Source organism: Anser anser (genome assembly GCF_964211835.1).
Source record: "Anser anser genome assembly, chromosome: 2".
Taxonomy (NCBI): domain Eukaryota; kingdom Metazoa; phylum Chordata; class Aves; order Anseriformes; family Anatidae; genus Anser; species Anser anser.
This window is the reverse complement of record NC_139721.1, coordinates 59,221,930-59,246,619: the sequence shown is the minus strand read 5'-3', so window position 1 is coordinate 59,246,619 and position 24,690 is coordinate 59,221,930. Positions and strand designations below refer to the sequence as shown.

Genomic DNA, 24,690 nt, shown 5'->3' with positions numbered 1-24,690 from the left:
GCCATCTACTGATTAAAGAGAAGAAAGGAGTAACAACAAATTATTCCTTTGTTGATTTCAGAGTACGCAAAAAGCCTATATAAGGAGCATATAATTACTGGAAAAAAGTAATTACCATTCTGCAATTTGCTAACTCCTGATAAAACTGTATACCACCTCTGGACAGATTCAGTTTAGTAATGCACAGTTACAATTTGATTCTTTTAAATCTTCAGAGCCATTTATTTAGACAAAGTGAGTCTCACACACTTTTTTTTTCATGCTCTTAAGATTCACAAAGGTTACAACATAGGATAAAGTCTGGTTTAGTGCATTTAACACTTTCTGGTTGGTGCTTCAAGCTTTAAATGTAAGTGCCTTCTGTCTACTGTAAAATTAACATTTTGATTTTGCCACAGTAGTGTTCTTTGTAAAAAATAATACAATAGTCAGCAATAAATATCATCCCTTATTCCACAATGTTTACTGCATATAAAATACAAATTGTGTATTTCAGAAGCTTGATTTGCTAGTAAGATAAAAGATTTGAATTCTTATATCTTATTTTTTCTTGGCTGGACTATTACTGCAACCCAGTGCAACGGCAGGCAGTAAAAATACCATGTCTGTCCTAATATACACTATGTGAAGATAAAAAAAAAAAAATGTTCTGTGCTTCTAAAGTCTTATTCTCTACTTATAGTATTTTAATTCCTTATCTTTGCTTAAAATATAATGGGAAGAAGGTGTCAAATAAAATTAGAATTGGAACAGGAGATGAAACAAACTAGACGACCACTAAGAGTAAAGCACTATATAGTATAGTTACTATGTATGTGATTTACTGCAAAAAGTTCATACAGTAAGATATAGTATTAAAGTTATTGGTAAAATACTAAATTTAAAACTACAAGCATTATATTGTCAACATGCACATCCTGATTAAATTGTAAGGAAATACAAGAGTTAATATTTCTGCAGTGTTACCTGGGTCAAGAACATAGCAGTTTGTTTCCCAGTTTTTCTTATTAAAAACTTATTGTTTTATAATTTTTGTTTCACACTTCAGTGAAGTGAAAGGAAAAGGTGGAGGAGGAAAGTTCATGATTTTGCTGTCATTACTATTTGACTGAAGACCATATTTTTATGTTAACAGAACAGATACATTTTGATAACCGTTTCTTGGCAACAGAAATTAATTTTAACCCACAGTGAAGTACATAAATAGATAAAGAGACCGCATAACTGTGGTACTGCCAAATATTTTGCAATTTCTGTAACTCTTCTTAGAAATATCTTACTGTTCAAATTTTAATAAAATCAACATGATTAAGGTATATTTTTCCACATCTGTGGATTATAGAATAATAGTTAATAAAAGGTTCTGAATCACATTGCTTACATAAATAAATAAGAAAAACACACTGTATATTCTATGGATAACCACATGAGTTTGCTGAGTAGTTTGGCAAGAGGAAAGGACATTCGTATGAGCAGGACTTGCAAACCTCATAGATTTTTAAATGCAGAGAGAGATACAGACATTCTTGACTTGGGTTTGGAGAGCATCTCATGTATGGTGTCACGATTTTGGTTGGGACAGAGTTAATTTTTCTGTAGAGGCTCACACAATGCTGTGGTTTGGGTTTTTGATGAAGATAGTGGTGATAAGGCATTGATCTTTCAGTTGCTGCAGAGCAGTGCTTACACAGAGCCAAGGCCTTTTCTGTTCCTCATGCTGCCCGGCCAGCGAGGAGGCTGGGGGTGCACCAGGAGCTGGGAGATGACATAGCCAGGACAGCTGGCCCAGGCTGGCCTTACAAATATCCCACATTATATTGTGTCATGCTAAGCAATAAATGCTGAGGTAAAGGAGGAGGAAGGGGGAGACATTCAGAGTGATGGTGTCTGTCTTCCCAAGAAACCATTATGCGTGTTAAGCCCTGCTTTCCTGGAAGTGGCTGAACACCTCTCTGCCAATGGGAAGTAGCAAATTAATTCCTTCTTTGCCTTGCTTGAGCACATGGCTTTTGCTTTACTTGGTAAACTGTCTTTATCTCACTTGCACTTTTACCTTTCCGATCCTCCCCTCCATCTCATATGGGGAGAATGAGAGAGCACCTGGGTGGTGCTAAGCTGCCTGCCAGGACTAACCCACACCACAAGAAGATAAGTCTTGCTTAAAAATTATCTTGCTGATGAAAGTCGTATTATTTTTTGTCAGCCTTTCAGGGCTAGAAATACTCAACATGATGGACTACTACAGAGGATGTAGAGTGCTGAAGAAATTCAAAACCCACCACTTGTCTATATTACAAAAAAATAGAAAGAATGCCCTGTTACATATCTAAAACACCACCTAATACAGTATATAACACTTTAAACCATCTTAGACCTACATGGAATTACAACTTAATGAATACTTGAACCAAAATTAGTCAAAGAAAATCTACAATCAATGTAGACCATTAATTGAAATAAATACCTATTATGTTATTTTGACATAGAGTCTTAAGTCTGCAAGCAGAATTGGACACAATTTTGCTTTAAACTGCATAGAAACAAAATAATAATAATAATTGCTATTAGTTGCCTTATTACATTTAAAGAACATGCCCTATTTCTCATCTTCTGAGCATTAATAAATAATGGATTAAACCCCTATTAGGTCCTTCAGCTATCTGCTCTTCTGTACACATTTAGTTGTGTAGATTAATATATATCTTCTGAACTGTGTGAGATGATATATATAGCTTACATAATACACTCAAGATATGGTTCCGTAACAAAATGAAATAGATCTTAAATCACACGCATGCACAAAACCTCTCTGAATACAGAGTCACGTATTTTTCAGACATGAAGACAAAAACTCATCTGGAGTTTCCAATAGCATCTGCTTTTCACTCAGCTAATATCTTACCTTTTCCTCTACTCTAAGCTATGCATCCAGTATACAAAAAACATGCCAAAACACATAAAACTGGCACTTCCAGACTATTATGCTAAGTACAAAACACATTTATTTTTCTATTAAGCTTTTGGGACATAAACAACCATATTGTAACATTACTTGGTATTTTTATTACTATTATATAAAATTCACATGAGTAAAAATGATTTAAAGATATAATTCAGAAATGAAAGAGCAGGTTAGTAGCTTAAATGTTCCTGTATTATACTGCAATAATACTGCATTAAAAATATACATAAAGATATCTCATTCCAAGAGCTAAGCTTTTAAACATTTAAATACAACAGCATTCTCTTTAGCAGACAGTGAGGTTTCTGTCATATTCAGAAATCTGAATGAAACCACAGCTTAATGAATAAATTTTGATATTAAGCCAAAATTATGGTATCAGGAAGATAAAATTATTGATGCAGAGGATCTTAGCCAGGCAGGCACAACTGGAGTTTCTCCTTTTATATACTCAGTTGAATCCCAGACCTCCTGACTCAGTGCAAATCTAAGAGTTTTGTCGGTCTTCCTCCAGGAGAAAAAAAAAAAAGATAGTTGAAAGTCATGTGAATCAGTAAAGAAAACATCCAGCTATCACACCCACTATAGACTTATTTAAGTAACAGCTGCATAACGTCTAACCCAGAAACATTTTCCTGCTCTTCTGCTCAAAGAAAGGTATTTCAATAGCCTGAAACAGGAAATTTAACAATGCCACATGCTGAAATACTTCATTGTCATTCAGTATTACAGCAAAGTCTGCTGTTTGTCCTCACACTCTTGGTACAAGTGTGACTGTTTCTCTCTAGTTAACAAATTTTAGCTTGCATTAAACCTTATCAGTAAACATGGCAGTACTGCAAAATCAGCAATTAAGGCCTCAATAGCTTCAACCAATTAGGGCTGCTGTGTGCCAAGAGCTACAGCAGAAACAGATTGTGCATTGGGTTTATTAACTCATTCCTCTTGCAGAAGAACAGCTAAGTGCCTCTTCCCTGACCACATTAAAGTAGATATAGTTGTTTTATAGTGACATATGCCTTGGCCTAATAAAAAAAACAAAACAAGCCCCCTCCCAAGGCTGTGAATTTGTCATTTGGGAGCTTTCAGTGCTTATATAAGTGAAGTGCAATCCACCCATCACTATACCTATTGATATACATACAACTTGAAAAACAAACAAACACCATGTTTTCATTGCCTTCAGTTTTCAAATATCTAAAAAAAACATTTTCTACCTCTGTTTGTACCCTCATGCCCTACAAGTGCTTTCCCTGATCCCAACAAAACCATGTAATGCGAATGCTCTGATGGTGACTTGATTCACGTCAGTGTCTGTTTATTCACCAATCTGGGGGGAGAAAGGAACTTTTATGATTAAGCTTTAGAAATACATCTACAAAGACATGATAGGCAGAAATGGCTGGTAAATTTAGATGGAGACAAATCTTTCAGTGAAAAAAATAACATCAGGCTTTGGAGAGCTTTAACATTTCAGATTAACATTTTCAGCTCTTCCAGGAAGGGACTACAACTTTGTTTGGCATTTCCATTCTCCTCAGCATAGTGTTGCACTATAAATTGTGAACAAATCAGAAATGTGGTCTTCCAGAAAGTTAAACATCTTCAGCACTTTTACTTAAATGCAGGTAAAGAGACAGGTCTACAAGAAACCATATTACTAAAGTCAGATTTCCTTCAACAGGAGAATACACATTTAAGTTTAAATGTTAGAAAATGTCATTCACCGCATCTATGAGGATAACTAGAATGCAGTAGTAGCAGCAATTCATATAATAGAGTGCATTTAATGTGATCATTAATATTTCAGACTGATTTTGAAACACAAGAAAAAAAAACAGGATGCGTATGCAATGAAATTTATATTTCATGAACCCTAATTGCTGTAACTAGGGCACAAGGATTAAAGGCCTATGGCTAAGGCATCTCGTCCTGAGGACGAAATAACACACAAGCACTTCAGTTTTTGGTTTCAGAAATTAAGTTTTTTAACCTTCCTGATTCTTAAAAAAAAAAAAAAAAAAAACTCATTTAGTAATACTTTCTTAAAAATAGTTATCTACTTACCTAGAAAGAGAATACTGAAAATGATGAACTGCTCTATTCAGCTTAATTTATAATGACATTTTCTGGGATTGATAGAACTTTACTTTATGAAATGGCTGCAACAAAGGATTGAATAAAAGTTGACCAAAACTTTCACCTCTATGGTAAACCCTGTGGCTGGCACATACAACCTGCAACACTTTCAGGGATACTTGCACAGTCAAGGGCAGATTTGGCCCTTTTTCACAAATGCCTTTCCTCTGTATTGGTATGTAAGTATCACTGCAAGCCTAATTTCCCCAACAGATATTATTAATAAGTAAAAATTAATGAACTCTACATGATCAGGTATCGCTCATTTAGCTTTTTCCATTTTCACTATTTCAGTCATGACCATCCTAAGAGTTACACAGGGAGCAGTTTTGCTTTACAGTTCTCTAAAGTTGACTTCAAAGAAGCAGAAAGTAACATTTCCCACTCCAAATATCTTGGTTTAACTCAGGTCATCCATTGTACATTCAATTCAGCCATGAGTATCAGCAAGAGAACAGCTGTGGGTTAGTTCAGGTCAGTAAAAATCAGCATTCTCCTGGACTGGAAATCCTGACATATACTGAAGGAGGCTTCTTCTACATATGTTTTTCTACTCACAAGTACGTTTGGCCCATTAGCTGAAGCCTTTTTAATTGGTACAGGTAAATCAGTTAAGTATATTCAGAAGTGTGTTTGTGTAATTTCCTGATTACAGAAAATTGTTAGCATTGCTATAAGAAGATCAATTATTTATCTACAGACTGGTCTAGGTAATGTTTCAGGTTAGACAGAGGTGGAAAAAAAAAAGGAAAAAAAAATTGAAGAACAGGTATCATCTCACTACAATTTTAAACTCAATTTTGTTCATATTGCAGTGGAGGAGACATTCACCTGGAATATTTCTTTTTAGAAGAAATGAGTATAAGCTTTGGAATAGTATTATACCGAAACTGCAGAAATGGCTGATTTGTTTGTTCAGAGGCAAAAAGAAAAGATCACAGGCAAAAATTGTTTTCTGGCATCAAGAGTTCTGGAAAATACAGTTCCAGAAACATTTTGAAATGTTTCTAGCCTCTGGGTTCACCAAGGCTAAATCTTCAGTGATCTCGCAATACCCTGTTCGGCCTCTGGGTCTGAGGCAAGTCCTGTACCATGCAATGGCTTTTATTCTAGAAATCCAGTCTTTGCGTTAACTTACCCATTTTGTCTTCTAGAAACTGCAGAATCTTTAGCTTTACTAAGGACCCTGAGACCATAAAAATAATTCTATTCCTGTTTTTCTTCAAAGACATCAGAATAGAGAAGTCAGCTTGCTTGCTGTTGCTCCTTATTCCTTCTGCTATGGGTCATTATCAGAAATAACTGCTGTCAGAAATTCTGGTCTAGTACATGAAGTCGGATCTTAAAATTTTTTACTCTGTTTTGTAAATCTCACTGTCACTAATTCACCCTTGCTAAGTTTTAGATGTAAATGTAGATTTACTGCAGAGATTTTTTTTTCCCATTGCACAGCTTTTCATGCAAAAAAAGTTTGATCTTACCACTTGCTAGAAGCAATTAAAAGTGCACCTATACAGAATAATGAGATTTAATGAAAGAATTACACAGGCCAGAAACAGCTGATCTAGTTCAACTGCATATTTGTTTTACAGCAAAAAGAAGGCTTTTTGCCTATTTCTAACAGTTTCCTTTCTCTTTTTCTATCCTGGGATGGGTCTACATTAGAATTTTCACTATTAAAAAATAAAATTAAAAAAAAAAATCAGGATTATTCAAAAACTGGAAAAATGTAATAAGATGAAGGAACTGGGTTTCATTAAACACCTTACTACCTAATTGTGATGACTCTGCATAAGCCTGAGTATATTCAATCAACATGCACCATATTAGCAAAAGCTACCTAGTATCCTTTCAATCTTTTGCTTTGAACTAAGACCCACTGAAGAGAATACAAATCTTTCAGGGATTTCAGAAGGCTGAAGAAAGATATTTTTTTTTTTTTTTTGATTAAAGGCAAACCAGTACCCTTAACACTGGCTATTACCCTATAACATTGGCTATTACAATGCTTCTCTCAGAAGGGCTCATGTTGGCATTACTATTCTGGATGAACTATAAATTGAACATTTTTTTTTTTTAATCTCTTTTGTAGTTGTTTCCATTAAACAATTCTGCAATCGCTTTTTTATTCTATAATTGTGTAGATAGATTTCCTTAAGAGTCAAAGTATTTGGCACTTCTGCAAGTAGACTCAACTGATTCATCCCACAAACTGTATGTAGTCCCACAGACCTACCTCTATGCAATATACAAATATAATCTCCCTGTGCTGAGCTCCAAGATATTTATGGGTGAAATGTACAATTTAGGTTAGGTATTAGTATTACTAAGTAGAAAGCTTCACATAAACCTGGAGGGTATAAGTTTTTCAAACTGTTTTGTGGAAAAATATGCAACTAATAAAATTTAAAGATGAGAAAATCTGTGTATCTAATGTCTGACCACTACACTAGCAAAGGATAAAGATAATGTAAGAATACCATTAACCCCACCTTTAAATGAGGCTGTTCCATTCTGTGTCATATACATTTAACAAATATTGCTAATTTATTCATGTCTGAGGTCACACATTTACATTTGAAATTGCAGATCAGTAACCCTAGCAGTTATGGAATTGCCTCATGGACTAGATTCAGCTTTCAGAATTGTTCTGCCAGTTAACATATGAATAATTGTACTTTTAACATTTTCAGTGATATCTACTTTTAAAAGTGAAACTAGTCAGGACTTCAGATTTTGTGCTACAGCTGTGTGTCAAATAAATCAGGAGAGACAGAATTCCTATTGGAGTTACCAGCTTTAGACCTCCTTGCCTTGCTGTCATTGACACCTGTTTCTAAGATGAAAATTGATGAGCAATGGTTTGTATCAACAAGATCTGAGAAAAAAAAAAATCCATACTAAAAACAAACAAACAAAAACCACTCAGCCACTTGAACAAATCCTGACTGTAAAAAGAGACATTTTAAAGAATAATTAAATTAAATATATTTTCAAACCAACAGTGCTCCTGCATGAGCAGGGGGTTGGACCAGATGACCTCCAGAGATCCTTTCCAACCTCAACCATTCTGTCATTGTGATTCACACTATTAAAAATAAATTTAAAGTTATTCTGACATTTTCTATACCATGGTAACATCAAACAGGTTTTTGCCATGATCAGTGTGAGCCAATCTACATATATAAATAAGATCTATCAAGAGTTTATAGGTTAAGCAAACAAAATAAGGAAGTGCTGGAAGAAGAGAAATTATACTCATTACAGATAGAAAACTTAAGCAAAGAAAGCCTGTTTCCCATTTACGCTAATAGGATTCTTCACTCTGCTGGCAGTATCAGGGGCCTTAATTCAGCTTTAAATTTAATGTATGCAGTGTACACTCGGCTTAGTATAATTGAGAATAAGGCTGGAATGAATCAAAGTGCTCAAGATTACAAATCATATCTCTGAAAAAGACTAAAATTTAACTCCTCTCACACACAATCCAATATGTAAGCATGAAGATTTCTGTCTTCTGGAAAGAGGTTATTTCATTAACAGTGCAAACAGCTCCAAAAACCCTATTGCAATTTCAGATACAAGGACTATAGAAAAAAATATTCTTTACTACAGTTCTTGCTACAATTACGGAAAATTACCCTTCTATATATATTGTTAGGATATTGTTGTTCTTTTATATATGCATATATATAGATTAAAAAAAAAAAAGTCTCCTGAAAAGCAAAAAACAGCTTGCTTATAAAAAGTTTTTCTTCTTCCACTTGCATCTCTGTAAGTCTCAGTCTTTTTAGGGTTATCAGTAACAATATATATAGATGGAGTTCAAAAAAATGTATCTTAAAGTAATAATACTAAGCATTAAATACATCTTTGATACTCAGAAGTCAAGAAATCTATTCTCAGATATGAAACATACGTCACCCCAAGTGAAAAGTCTCAATCTTCCTTAGACAGTAAGTAAACACTGTTTTAAGTAAGCAACTTAAAAGCAAAAATCATTAATATTAGAATACAAAATATGACTAATGTGTTTTGCCTCACATAATCAATGGCAAAATTTACATTCATTAAGAATTAGACTCCATGAGAAGCTGAGGACCTTCACTGCCTGCTACAGAACTCAGAGTGATCTGATCGTGTTTAGCAACTGAAAAGACCATGAACTGAACAGCTATAGCTTGCTTTTACTGTACCAAAAACACAGTTCTTTTTCTGTTCTCCTACGGAAAGTTCGTCTCACTGAGGTATTCATAGGAACAGTTTGATAGTACAGTTTCAAGAAGAAAAATAATTATCATTCGGAGAAAGACTACTATTCTAACTACATCAACAAAAATTACTTTCCATCAGCAAAATGGTTTAATTTGAAAGTACCTTATTATTAGCATACTAACCTAGTGATTAATAATTTAGTAATTCAACTTCAGTTAAAATGGAAGTTTTCTCCTTCCTTAGTGAGGCCTCACATATTGTATTTTTTCATATTCTCTCATCACACTTGAGCTAGATAATACATCTACTATATCAAGTAAACACTTTATCAGACTGTATTCTCTACAACTAGTTAGATAAATAAAAATAGTAATTATAATAAATTATCATAACATCTAAATGCCATCCACAAATGTAGTCTCCTCTTTCCAGGAGATGAAAACAATAATTATGACTACTTCTTCAGAAAACCCTTTTTTGTTATTATTTTGTATGACTTCATATATTATTTTCTTTTTGTTGGAAAAAAAAATAATGTTTTCATGAAAACAGAGAATGCACCAACTGGGTTTAAGCGCAGAGTACCTTGGAGCAAGTGTCTAAAAAAATATACCATAACAACAAAAAGCAGAAAGCATTAGAACTAAGATGAGCTTCCTGCTCAATATTGGTTCTAATTTGTTTATACCACAATGAAAAACGTTTGATATTAAACTTTGCTAGTATTTCCTTTTGTAATGAAAAAGTTAGAGAAACAAGCTGAAGAGTTGTACCTTCAGGAGGAAGGTAGTTGTGGTTTTACTCCAGTGGGCAGCCAAGCTCCAACACAGCTGCTCTCTCAAAGGGGAAGGGGGAGAAAATATGACACAAAGGGCTCAAGGTTTGAGATAAGGATGATTTAATTAAAGGGAAGAGAAAGAGGGGGAAAAACAAACAAACAAAACAAAACAAAAACAAACAAACAAAAGACACCAAGACATGTGGAAGCACAGAGAGAAAAGCAATTACTCTCTACTTCCCATCAACGAGTGACGTCCGGCCACGTTCTGGGAAGCAGGGCCTCAATATGTGTAGCGGTTGTTCGGGAGGACAGACTCTTCCACAAGAGACCTCCCTCTCCTTCCTCTTCCACACCTTTTATTGCTGAGTGACATCATATGGTATGGAATATCCCTTTGGTTGGTTTAGGTCAGCTGCCCTAGTGATGTCCCCTCCCCATCACTTGCCCACCCCCAGCCTTATGGCTCTTGGGGGGTTGGAGGGAGTCCTGATGCTGTGCTAATATTGTACAGCAAAAGACAAAACACTGGTCTGATACCAATGCTGTTCTGGCTACAAGTGCAGAGCACAGTACTGTACGAGCTGCTGCAGGGAAAGTTAACTCCATCCCAGCCAGACCCAGCACAGTAGTCTGTATCTTTTTTCTCCAGGTGCTGGAGAAAATGCTGTTTTTAATTCCTGACCAACACCAAAACTTCTCAAACTTCCATCCAGGCAAACGGGATGATGAGGGACAGTGAGGCAGCTGAACAACAGAGAGAAGAGCAATCTTTTAAAATCTTTTAAAAGATTTTACACACTTTACACACAGTGAGGCTCCATTTGCATGATCTTGTGACCTCTCAGTAGGACAGCACTTGACATATTACTATTATTAAAAAGATGCAATATGGAAGACTTTTTTGGTAGTAGGGTTCACTGAAAAGAAAGATATTTCATCAGAACATTACAGATTGCATTATTTTTTCTTCCATAATTTCAAAGTAGAACTCAATATTAGCATTCATCTGCAAAACTCTTCACAGTTCTAGTCCCAGCTTTTTGAGAAAGACTGCCTACCCTAATCAGTGAAAGTATTCCTGGAGTCAGCAGATTCAATTTTCATACCATCTGAAAGCCTCAGTAACTGGAAATCTCAAATTGTAGAAGGCTTTCATTTCTAAAAATCACTTACTAGCTGCACTAAATACACAAATTTCTATCTCAGATATGATGCATGGGCATATATTCTGAATATTCTGAAAGTAACATTAATTTATAAATAACATTAAAACAGAAAGCATTTACGTGATAGGAAAGTGTTAAGAAAGAGTTTTCTCTCAACTCTCTGTCCTGTTTTCTCTCAACTTCTATGTTTGCAAATTTGTCCTACTGTAAACAAACTTTCTCCATAAGATCTAACCTTCTTTACCTTTGTTGACCCCAGTTCAGAAATTTCCCAGTGTTTAGAGTTGAACTATATATTTTATCCAGAAAAAAATTTTCAACAAAATGACAACTAAAATACAACACCAGTATCTTACTGAATCTTAAAGCTGCAATGCAAATTGAAGAGATTAAAAATACAACATGTAGCACAGCATTTGCAATTATTATTTTAAATGTAACAGAGTTGAAAGGCTACAGCATACAGTAAAGTTTTTCTTTGAGAGCACATTATTAATTTAAAGAACAGCAAGGGATATAAATCAGCATCCATACATATTTTTCACCTTCGACAAAGAATTGCTTGCTATGACTGCATATAAGTATATGAACTATATCATGACATCTGTGAAAAGCAGTTCAACCAGCAGGTCTTTTACACAACCTATAAGACAAACTTTTGAGGCTATGATAGATACAAAAACCTTTATTTGTCTTTAAAATAATTAACAGTGTTTCATAGTATGCTTTTTTTTCTTTTTCCAGAAATTTCTCATTAGTACCTATCTGAAATGTATTCTCCCTATATAGCTATATATATATATATATATAATGTATAACTAACAACTGATTCACATATGCTGTTGCCTGAGTACGTTGTTGCCAGGCAACCGCTATAAAGCATTTTGCACTGCTTGCAAAAATCTGAATGAATGATTTGAAGCAAGATTATTTAAAAAAAAAATAGGAAGAAAACTCACTACTGTAATGACATGAATAATTCCTTGTGTATTTCCAGGATTCATAGAGAACGTTCCTTCCATAATTACTGATTTGAGAAAGGACAACTCCTTTGAGCAGGATTTGAAGGGCATTTTATAACAAGAAAATTTGTGTTGTATGCATCCAGCTAACGTTCCCTCTTGGATTCTGAACCAAAGCCATAGAAGTTAATGGGTTTCTTTAAATTGACTTCAGGGTCTTTGATGTCTGCCATAGGACAAAAATGACAGACTACTAAACAAAAAACAAAACCAAAAAAAAAAAAAAAGGCTTTAATCTCCCAAGAGATACAAAATCTAAACAAAATGTTACCACCTCAACATATGCAAGGGAGGAAGGTCAAGTCTACAAACACTTCTTCTTGTAGTCTTCATACAGCTAAGGTATAATCTAACTGAGGCTAATGGTATTACACACAAGAATAAAAATAGAAGCATTTATAATCCATTGATAACAAGGAAGCAATATGCTATCTGCCACAGGGAAACTATTTGTCCGTTTAAATAAGTGCCCATCCATTATGAAATTTACAGATATTTGGCTATCAGACCTCTTGAGAATTAAGTGAAAAAGCACATCAAGAAAAGCAATTGGGAAACAGCAACTCAGAAGCACTTAATACAAGTCTGACTCATAAGTTTCTTTAAACACAGGCATTAGCATAAAAAATTGTTAGACTTTTTGTCCTTGTTTACAATGCCGAAAGATATTTCTTTCAATTTGCTACACAATATGCTTAATCAATAAGAACTGGTCCAAAGTTCAAAATGACTGTTCTTTCCATAATAACCTAATTGGAAATCCATATATTTTCTATTTAATTCTGCAAAACCATTCATGTAACTATAGCACAAAAAAGTATTGAAAGCAGTAATTATTGGTACTTTAAATGATACTTTCATTATTAAGAAGTAAATGTGACTAGCGTCCTTAATGGATTACAGTGAAATCCTTTTAATTCCCTATCTTAGTTTGTCTCGAACTAGCATGAAAAATGAACTCCTTTACATGGAAGGAATCTGGCATCTAAATCCTGTAGGTCTGGAGCTTTACTGAAATTAAAATAAATTCATTTTAAATAGGAATTAAGTTCTTAAAGTCTCATTTGAATTATTTTCATGCTATGAGATGTAATGCATAGTTTAGGTCACATGTTATGATGTAGTTATAAATGCCATTCTCAGTGCTTTCAAAAAAGGGTAAGCAGATTTGCCATAGGTAATAATATAAAATAATCTATGGAAAGGATATCCATTCCAGGCTGCACTCTTTGCTTGGGCTTTTCCATTTGTTTGTTTGTCTTATAGCTGCTATAGTATAAGAGAATATGAAGAACCCTTGTTCTACCCCCTGTATTCATCACGACCCACTTGCAAAGCCACTGTCATCAATCTGAACATAACCTCAAACTTAGGGCACAGATTGTCCTTGCAGATCCCTTCACCCTATCAATTATTATTATCAATATTACATATTACCAATTAAATGTTAGGATTTTCTAAAACATATACTGCACTCAACAGGAACTAAGCGGCAATCAGAGGTTCACGTCTGTAACATTGTTAACCCTGTCTTCAGCCAATCAGTGTTACCAGCAGAAGAAAAAACACTATGCTTCTCTCCAGAAAGCTACCTGTAATGACTTAAAAGTATAGTTAAAAGCGGGGGAGTTTATACAGTAAAACTTTTCATTTGATTACTAACAGCATCCTGTTATTTATTACTCAAACGAGACTGACTGGCAGGTACAATTTTCTCTTTGGATAGCAGAAGCAGAGTATAAGTTGAACCAATGAAGAAATAATTCTACTCAGTATGTGGAAACACATAAAAAACAGGTTTTATTCACCAACTCAGTAAAAATTTCCATTAGATGGGATTCTTTTGTTCTGTGGTCAAGGCATGCCAAAAATAATGAGAAAACAAACAAACAAAAAGATTGTGACTTTGAAGGTCGATTTGGGTCAAAACAAGACTACCGAAGTGACACAACACTCATTTTTAATTAGACTTCCTAATGTGACATCAAATTACTCTTCCTTCTAAGAAACAGCACTTCAACTAGGCATGAAATACTTGCAACTTAGTTTATTAGGAGACAACAAAGGGATTCCAATCTGCTACGGGAAAGTTTCAGCTATGAGCACAGCCAGCACAGTATAAAATTGTGTCATATGAATTTTAATGTAACACAACTATGAAAGACTCCAAAAGAACAAAGGCAGCACAGTCATATTCCACACTACACAAATGACCTATTCTGATCCAAACAGCACACCACATTACAATTAAATTTATTTCAAAAGAGGGTCACACAGGTCAAATGTAATGGCTGCAAGAATGAGGTATTTCCTTTATGTAATATTAGAGAAAAGCAAAACATCAAACAGCACAGGAATGCCAGAATACTGAAAAGAAAGACATATTTTAGGCTACAAGGAAACTAGCTCTTAAGAAGATGTTTTAATTACAGCCATCGTCACTGACTACGATTTCTAAATTTCAAGGATACATGACATCTTCATAGAGCCATCACAAGTATACACGTGAGAGAGAACATTACGTAGGCTCCAGTACATATTTCAAGGCACCATAGAGCTGTTTTATACACAGCCCATGCTTAACAAAAGTAAGGAGATAATCTAAGTGGTCTAACTGACTGGATATTTCTTCGTGGCCTAACACCTTCACAGCAGAAACCATGATATTCCCAGTGGAGGCAGATGTCAGCTTCTAACAAAAACAAAGAGGCTGGTAAAGCTCCTCATTTTGACATGCTGAGTATCCAACCCTAAATTGAAAGAAACAATGTAAAGATATCGGAATAACGAGGTCTGCCAGAAAATGCCAGACTGTCAGAAAATATACAGCAGTACATTAAGATGTTAATCTTAAATAGCTCCAAGTCCTGACTGCTCGATTCAGAATGGACATTTGTCCATCCTCCATGACTGGAGGCAGCACTTACTCATAGTAAGAATCTAATTTGAGTATATGTAGGGAGTAGGTAGCCAGGGTAACAAGTGCACTTACTGCAAGTCATAGCCATAATAAATCAAAAGTAAACATGTGACATCTAATAATAAAAACAAAACAAAACAAAACAAAAACTTGAGTTTCTATTTTACAAAGTACAAGATCAATAAAGGGAGGCACACAGAAGAAGCCTTACAACTGAGGTTTTTGAAAAATAAATTATTGGGAAATCAAATCCTACCTGAAAATTCACCCCAAGACAAAAAAAAAAAAAAAAAAAAAAAAAAAAACCACTATCGGCTTTTGCTCTACAGTATTATGTCACTCAATTGTACCTAAAACTTCACAGGTTGCATTATACTGAAGTATTTTCCCTTTGATTCCCAGCCAGGGCTCCCTCAGTCACAAAACAAGACAGAATAAAAGCTGCACTGGAAGAATTTCCATCATGAGTTGGCTACCAGCCTAAAGGTTAGAATTAGTTTTATTGCCCAAGTCTAGCATTACAATTGGCATTAGTCACCTTGTCTCTCCAATTTCTAATCTACTTTTCAGGAGACATCAAAATATTCATAGAATGTAGACTATTATGACAAAAAAAAATAAATCCGTAACTCCCAGTGTATAAAACATAACCAGCAAGAAATATAAGTCTATTTACAAAGTGATCTTACCCTTAGTTTGCAGAACCCATAGCTCCCTTCCCCACTTTCAATATTTTCTGGAGGTTAAAAATAATCATTTGTTAACAGACATTTATATCCCTGAAAGCTGATGCATTCACCTACATTATGACAGCTCTAGTGTAATTCATTAAGGTCTGGACTAGGAGATAGATTTAAGGAGAAAAATACAAACCTTTAATGTTTCACTTGGTGAATAAAAAATGCATTAATTTAGAAACTCAGTCACCAGAATCCAATTAGCTATGGATATATACACACATATTCATACCTTTCAACCATCACATCTCATTTGAATTTTGATGCTATTTTCTATAAAATACAATCCATTTTATATTGTAGTTAACAGATTTATTCATCCCCATATGACATATTTAAGCTTATACTACCACCTGCCTGAGGCTGTGTGGTCTGAATTCTCACCCCCACACACCTCTTCAATAGGAGAACATTCTCCATAGACACTGTACAAACTGTTTTACTTCTGTTTAGTGCACAAGTACAATAATCCTTTTGACCATAAATAATATTTGCTTCCAAAAAATGCAGTTACTCATTCTGCCCCCAAAAAATCAGATGTATGCCTTAAAGCTACTTTAAGCTGAGCCAAAATGAAATATCAGTACTTTCACAATTTCATTTTCAGAAGTCAGCAAATATTGTCCAAAATTGCTGTAATATGAACTCCACATTTGTTGCACATACGCTATACGCAAAGGTATACATGTATTTGCATGTATAGAGATATGCATATACACAATTTCACATTTAAAGGACTCTGAGACACCTTCAAATACAGAGTTGCAAATCAAATAGATCAACTCTGCCTCCAACTACCAACACCAAGGTGATGTGAAACCGTCATCCCACTGCTTTGTATTGGGCCCATCCAGCAACATTACTGAGTTGGGGAAAAACACAATGAGCAAAGGTTAAGCAAAGGACTGCCAGAAACAAACTAAGGCTTAAAAATTGTTTCTTCGGATAAACAAATGCATGACTCTGATGCATAAAGCAACTCTTGGGTTGAGAAATCATTAATGGGAGCATCCATTCTCTTTGGATTTACACCTTCCCTCAAACATTCAGACCACACTATTAAAGATTCGCACCAAACTCTTCAGCGTTCTTCTGGAATTAACAACCCTGCCAAGGCTGCAAAGTGCTCCAAAGGTCAATTTATGATTAGTCTCCCACTATCCCGCATGCTGTGTCTGCAAGCAGAGCACAGCATCTGTGGAGGAGAGTGGAGAGAAGAGGAGGAAATAAATATTAGCACTGTGATAAGCTCACTCTGCTTGACTTGTGGGTCGGGGTGGGGGGAGACAGAAAGCGAAGGTTTCACATGGCCCCTTCTCTACTGGGTTTCAGGGAAAGCAGGGGGAGGCAGCCCAACTTCCTGAAGGGCAAAGCAGGTGCTTTTTACCCTACACTTCTCTGCACACACAGAGAAAATAAAACAGGATGAGCCCAAAAGACATACCCCATCCATCCTCCACAGCTCCACCAGGTTTGATCCCCAGCCCACAGGGAGCCAGGTCTTTTGGGATTACTGGCAACATCAGCAGCTGTGCAAGGCAGCAGAGGCCTTGGGGCTTCCATCTCCCTGGAGCCTTCTCTCGCCACCCGAAAGAGCAGAAGAAAGCCTAGAAAGCTGAGTCCTGGGAGCGCCTGAACTTTAGGAGATGCTGGCCCTTGCCTATCCACATGCACTCTATTCCAACTTTGCTGCCTTTCCAAGGCTTGCTGTACCCCATCAGCAAAAGTGCCCGTGGCCAGCCTGAGAACGCGGTGTTATCTTTGGCCTCCCTGAGCATCCCAATGGGTACCAAGGCCAGCTGTGAGGCTGCCCCCAGTTTCGCATCCTGTCACTTTCTGCAGCTGCCCTTGCATCTTTGCGGCTGTCACCCTCTGCCCACCCGCTCCCAGCTCCCCAGATCCTCGGGCACCAGCCTCCCCACCTTCCTCAGTTATTAGCTCCGCTACGAGCCTCCGATATTTCCAGCCCTCGCCCTGATCGAAGGCATCCCTTTCCCCAGACGGGAGGGTTGTGGGGGTGAGGAAGGAGCCGTGCACAAAGTTTCTACAATCCTGCCTGTGCCTCCCTCCCTCTCTCCCTCCCCCAGAGCCTCCGCTGGAAGCAGCACGGAGAGGGGCAGCTGGGGGAAGGGACGCCCGAAGGGGGATGGATGCTCGCCCGGCCAGAGCCCTGAAAGCCGGGCGGGCGGAGGGACGGGGCGAGGCTCCCCGCGGACCATGCCCCGGGAAGGCGCCGGCGGAGGGATGCGGCGGGCAGCGAGCAGGGAGAAACCGTCTCCCTGCGATGTGCAATGGCAGCGCATCCCCACCGACCCCTACAGAAGGGAGCAAAGTGCAAGCAGCAGAGGCGGCGGCAGCAGGAGGAACAGCAGCAGCGGCGACAGCAGCAGCAGGTCGCCGCGCCCCGTGCTGCCGGCCCGGGTCCGGGGCACCGCCGCCCCCCAGGCCCCCACGGCGGGCAGGGCAGGCGAAGAGAGAGCTCACTCACCCCCAGCTTCCTGCTGCGGATTTTCACGTAGCCCTGCTTGACTATATCGTTAAAGTTGGAGGCCATGGCCAGCGCTGCCTGCTTCCTCCTCTCCGCGCCCGGAGTCCTCCTCCTCTGCTGCTGCTGCTGCTGCTGCTGCTGCTGCTGCTGCTGCTGCTGCCGCCTCCTCCTCCTCCTCCTCCTCCTCCTCCTCCTTCCCCGGGCCCTCCCGGGTGCCGCCGGCCGCCGGCTCCGGAGGTGCCTCTGGCATCCAGGCAGCGGCGGCCGCCGCGCTCCGCTCCTCGCCGCCCTGCTCCGCGCCAGGCGGGGGCCGCCCGCCCGCGTAAGGCTCCTCCACCGTTCCTCGGCCCCGCACCGCTCCGCTCCGCACCGCTCCTCCCGGCGGCGGCCCGGCGGGCGGGGCAGCGGGCGGAGCGGAGCGGGGACACCGCCCCCGGCGCCGCGGCCGCGCAGCCCGCCCCCAGCCCGGCCCTGCTGGCCGCTGGGGCAGGGGGTGCCTGTCTGGGGGGCGAGCCGTGGTGCCGCTGTTTGGCAGGGGGCAGCGGCTCCGCTCGGCCCCAGTTGTGCCGACTTTGCGGGAGGAGGCGGGTGCCTGTGGCCGCGGCCACATCTCCCGCCCGGGTGGCGGATCCGTGCGGACACACGGCCCGGGAGGGCATCTTTTTGGCGAGCAAGAAGCCACGAAGGTGCCCCCCTGCCAGACGCTGAAATGTGGTGTCTAACGACTAACTCAATGACACAGAGATTTAAACTACTAAACTTGGAAAAAAAAATAAATGAAGAAAAGCAAATTCCTTTCTGAACTTGATAAATGAGCTGCAACACACGGGTATTCTGTGCCCTCCACAGTGATGACCATGCCTTTAATTAATCATACTGCTCCTTGAGATGGATCTATCAATAAATAAATAAATGAGAAGAATGTCTTTTAGGAAAAAAAAAATGCTTTTAGAGAGATCAGGGAAAACTATTGGAACTGCTTGTGTTTGGTTTTGTCATATGTGAAATGGACAGACAGGAATGAATCTAAACTGCTCGAGAAAGAAAAAACTACGAATGATTGGTTAGAGAGTGTGCATTACTACAGTGGTATAAAAATGCACTCCATAACCATTTTCAGTGAAAAAGTTAGATTGTTAATGGAAGTTTCAGAAGTCCTTTTCCTAGATAACCTCTTTCCAAGTGCACCACTGTCTTAAATTTTATGGGTCAGGAATTTGTAGCATATACTGTATCCCTATGAGTGCTATACCCACTGGGACTGAGGGGAAGTAGTTGAGTTTGTCAGATGTATTTCAGATTTTTAGAATCAATAGTATTCTTAGCAAATGGATTATGAAGTTTGTTATAACTTAATTGTTTTTGTATGTCAAACTTTTTGCAAATTAGACTTTCTCAGTAAAGGTCTTGTGAACTTACATCTAGAGATGAATCTTGCAGCAAATACAATCTAGAAAACATTACACCACTTGGCTGATGGAATTATGAGGAAAAGATTTGTAACTGCATTCTATATATACATGTATAGGGGAAAAATAGACAAATATAAATCTTGATGTTTCTGATTTCCAAAATATTTTTTAACTGTGATAAAAACATTTTGCTAGCTTACCAGAATCCCACTCAAATAAAAGAAAAAAAGTTATCAGAATCTTAATATTATGGTCTAAAGACTCTTGTGTTTTCATTGACTGCTGTTGGCTTTCTATCCAAGTGTAACAAGTGTAAAAATTATGATACTAGGCCAAGAAAATTCTCTTTCACCAGAATAACCCTTATTATTTTATTTGTTCTGAATTCTTTTGCCATAATCAATTAGTAAAGTTAGGGAGATGAGAGACTGACTCTCCTTTTGTGTTCTAGCAACTTGTTTCCTGATTAGATGAATTTTGGAACATCTGCTACGAGTAAAACTCTGCATTACTTTTATCCAAGAACAAATATCTATATAACCATAAAATTATACATAAAAGATATGATCAGAAAAAAGACATAGAAAAAATACTTAGCATATATATATATGACTTCCTAGCTATTTCTAATGCAATGTCAAAAGGATATGTTTAAACTTCTACTTTGGGCAGAATCCTAGTTCTTAAATTCTATTCCAATGTCTGATATGATATGTCAAATCAGAATATTTTAGATTTTATAGAAAAAAATGTGATATGCCTACAAAATAATTCTTTCAAGACACATTATAGCATATTAAACATAAGCTTTGTTCAAAATAAGACTAGCAATTGTTTAAAGTACAAAAGCTCTTGAAGGATCAAAAAAAAGAGGAATATTTTCTTGCAATTGCTAGCCAGAAAAGTGCATAATCCTATTCATTTAATTTACAATAAGATATCTCACTTGCAGATTAACACTGAAAGATTTGTCAGTTTGTAGATCTGGTTTCACATACAGTCTCTGCCCTCTTTTTCACCACCTCTCAGCCAGACAACACTTGATTTTTTTGTTTCTTTGTTGGTTGCTTTATTTAAAAAAAAATATTTTATTTATTTATTTATTTATTTTTGGTAAGATAATACTGTGTATCATACAAAAAAGGCAGCACTTTTAGAACATACGTTCCTGGGCATTTTAAAGTTTTTCAGTCTCTGCAGTAAGAGGCAACAATACAGCAGAACTTGTGTCACCTCACTAATGTGCGTGTCCTGTTGTCAGAATTCTGCTGTTTGGAAAATTTCCTGGTAGTGAAAATGTACAAAGTGATATATTCCAAAAGCTATTCAGTCATTTCTTTTTGAGCATACTATCTTATATCATACATATTCATACAACATGCATGAAAAATGGTTTTGATGATTATCATATCTCTATTAATAATTTTCAACAGGTTTTCCCCAACTATTTATTATTGTTCTTGTCTTTTTCATTAAAACCCATGCATGAATCATATTTTTATTGTTATTATTTATTTTATTACAATAAACATGAAATGAGAGGTAAGCAAAATATGTGTAAAATGCAAAGCATTTTTATTTTGCATTCTTCAGAGTGTAAACTAGCTGGCCTGAGCTTGAAAGATGATCCATCTGGTATTTATTTTCAGCTGCTTTGGATGGCACCAGACAGAACGATCAAATATTCATTTGCATATGGGTCCCATGGGCAGCTTGTTCCATAAATGCACGGCAAGGCCACTCTGAATCACAGGAAGACGACTGAACTGTCTTGTTGCTTTCCCGTAAAAGTGGTATTCTAAAACTCTTCATAACACATCTGTACATTGTATTTGCTGCAAAAGTCACTGTTTCAGAAGGCAGATTCCACAAAGCAACATCACCAAATGCTTTAACCTCTTTTTCCTTGGAAATTTCAGGGAGGCAAATATTCTCAGAAATGCAAAAGATACACGCTCAAGGGAGCCAAAGGGAAGAGTCAGGAAAGACATGTTATGATTATGAAGAATACATTGCCATGAATTAATGCATTAGATATTTTGTAAAGGTCCATTTCTAATACTCTTGTTGCTGTGAAATCATCACCTCAAAAAGGAAATGATTCAGTCAGTTCAAATTACTTCAAGCAGATAAGTTAATTTCTAACCTATCTAGCATAGGTCCAATCAAACCTAATACTATTTTGGGCAGACAATAAGTATTGCCATTCACCTCTGTCCGAATGTAATTCATTTGAATGAAATTATCTTCACTTATGCTTGCTTCATGACATGAATACATTTTGGCAGTATATATATATATATATATAAACATACCTTATATATATCCTATGAATTCATGAAAGATTCTCCACTAAGATTTAATACCAGTGTTTGAAGTTTCCAGCCATGAGAGACTTGCACCACACTTTCCAAAGAGAAACACACAAAACTCCTCTCTGTTTCTAGCCAAGGAAGCTGTGTTTCTCCCTCTTCTTCTCTCACCAGTACCAGCTGAGTGTAAAGGAGAATCTCTGGTTAAAAGTTAATCAGGGAACTGGCAGTTAGTATTTAATCAAGACATCTGATTAAAATAAATAAATAAATAAATGTTCTCACCTAAAGCTATTTCCAATCTAAAATAAACAGTAATTTTTATTACGATAATAGAAATTTGCATAGGCAATGCCAAGAAAGAAACATTAGCTAATGTATTATTAATGCTTTGGAAGCCTACCTTCAGTGAGGCTTCAGACAATTATTTTGCTTCAACCCATAAATCACATACTAACCAGAGTCCTTTGTGAACCAGAAAGAAACATAAATCACCCAGATAGACAATATTAAAAAACTATTGTTTTCCATGGGCATTGTAAAAAGCAAAGCCATTGGTTCCTGCATAACACTGCATGCATATTTATTACTGGCTTACTATCCAGATCCGTAGTGTATGTACTTTCATCTCCCAAATATAACGTAGACAGGCAGGCTAATATCTCAGCTTGTTTTTTCTGACCTGTGTCAGAAAGGTAAATTGAAAAAAAAACACCTCCCATACTATACCAGGTTGCTCAAAGCCCCGTGCAACCTGACCTGACCTTGAACACTTCCAGGGATGTGGCATCAACAGCTTCTCTGGGCAACCTGTTTCAGTGCCTCACCACCCTCAGAGTAAAGACTTTCTTTCTAGTGTAAATCCAACTTCTTTTAGTTTAAAGCCATTCCCCCTTGTACTATCCCTACACTCCCTGACAAAGAGTCCCTCCCCAGCTTTCCTGTAGGCCCCCTGTGGGTACTGGAAGGCCACCATAAGGTCTCCCTGGAACCTTCTCTTCTCCAGGCTGAACAACCCCAAATTCTTTGGCCTGTCTTCATAGTAGAGGTGCTCCAGCCCCTTGATCATCCTTGTGGCCCTCCTCTGGACTTGTTCTAATACTTCCATGTCCTTCTTGTGCTGGAGGCCCCAGAGCTGAACACAGTACTCCAGGTGAGGTCTCACAACAGCAAAGTAGAATCACCTCCCTTGACCTGATGGCCACACTTCTGTTGATGCAGCCCAGGATACAGCTTGCTTTCTGGGCTGTAAGCACACACTGCTGTCTCATGTTGAGCCTCTCTTCAACCTCAGAGCTGCTTTCAATCCATTCTCCACCCAGCCTGTATTTGTTCTTGACAACTGATGTTTCGTCTTTTTCTGGAGATCAGAACTTCTATCAGACAGCCAGTGAGATTCAGATCTTTGCTCCTCTGAGACTCTGTCTTTTGACACAAAGCATAATTCATTCTTTCAGTTTTGTTCCCAAGGAAGAAATCAGATGGGTATGGCTGGGGTCCCAATAACTATGCTGACAAACTTTGTCCTGACAGACACGTTGTCTCAGATGTAACTGTACCAGCCTGATGTATTATTTTCCCCAGATGTCTGTCCCAGTCATTTTTTGGAGATCAATGCCCTGTAGCAGGGATGTTAAAAATTTATGTATTCTGGCTTTATTAATGAGTTTATTAAAGGCTTAGGCTGATGTATTTGTCTATGAACTGCAATATCGAAGAGTAAGATTCTTTGCTTCTGCTTACAGGGGAAATAATGTTTTAAATTAAAACAACTAAATCTTAGAGATCCCATAAAGGCTAATCCTCTTAAAAAAAAAAAAAAAAAAAAAGCTATAAAAAGAATATTTTTCTGGCTGGCTTCCGCCAACTTCTAAACATGAAACATAGCAAATACCACATAAGTGTTCTATTTAAAAATAGTATGCTTCACATTTTACATATGATACTACAACCATCTTCAGCAGGAAGATGCAGTGAAACAGTTACAGGAAAACTTTTAGGGTATGAAATTCCATTTTGTGAACAAAGTATTATTTTCCATTATAATTATGTTCAAAAACTGACAGGTTGAAACTTCGTAAAGTACATTTTTTTTATTGAAGACAAACTGGAATTCTGATTCTTTAAAATTTTCTAGAATGGGAAGTCCTGTATTAAAAAGATAATTCACCTGCTTACCACTTTTCTTCATATTTGATATACCTTTCTAATCTATAAATTGTCAGAATTATCGCTGTTAATGAAGAGTATTAAAGTGGAAAAAAAAATAATAATCCCAAACTCATTCTAAACATATTTTATTTCTACAATTCACTCCCCTCCCACAGGGAAATTAGGATATTTGAGTGGCCTATCTGGTTTCAGAGTAACTCACTTAAAATCCAGCTGCACTGACAGTACCCCAACCCCTCACACTGCCAGCAGCCCATGCAGCCTGAGAAAAGCATCAAGATGTGTAACTTTTCTTTGTGCTCCCAACTGAAATGTGTGCTTTGACTGTTGCAAATAGTGGTCCTCGTGGGTATCAAATATTTCA

The 24,690-nt window shown here is 37.5% G+C and overlaps 1 protein-coding gene across 3 annotated transcripts in view; it reads right to left on the bottom strand.

Moving 5' to 3' along the window:
* Positions 1–18,838, bottom strand: part of DOK6 (docking protein 6) — a 238,630-nt gene extending 219,792 nt beyond the window's left edge. For 2 of the 3 annotated variants that reach the window (XR_014579799.1, XM_083824243.1), the window contains exon 1: positions 18,431–18,837. Coding sequence is in view for 2 of the 3 variants with exons in the window: in XM_083824243.1 (XP_083680369.1) it covers positions 18,431–18,496 (66 nt within the window). In the remaining variant the exon portion in view is untranslated. Of the gene's footprint in view, positions 1–18,430 lie in introns of all 3 variants that reach the window. The other variant, XM_083824245.1, reaches the window with a different exon arrangement.
* Positions 18,839–24,690: the final 5,852 nt, after the last annotated feature.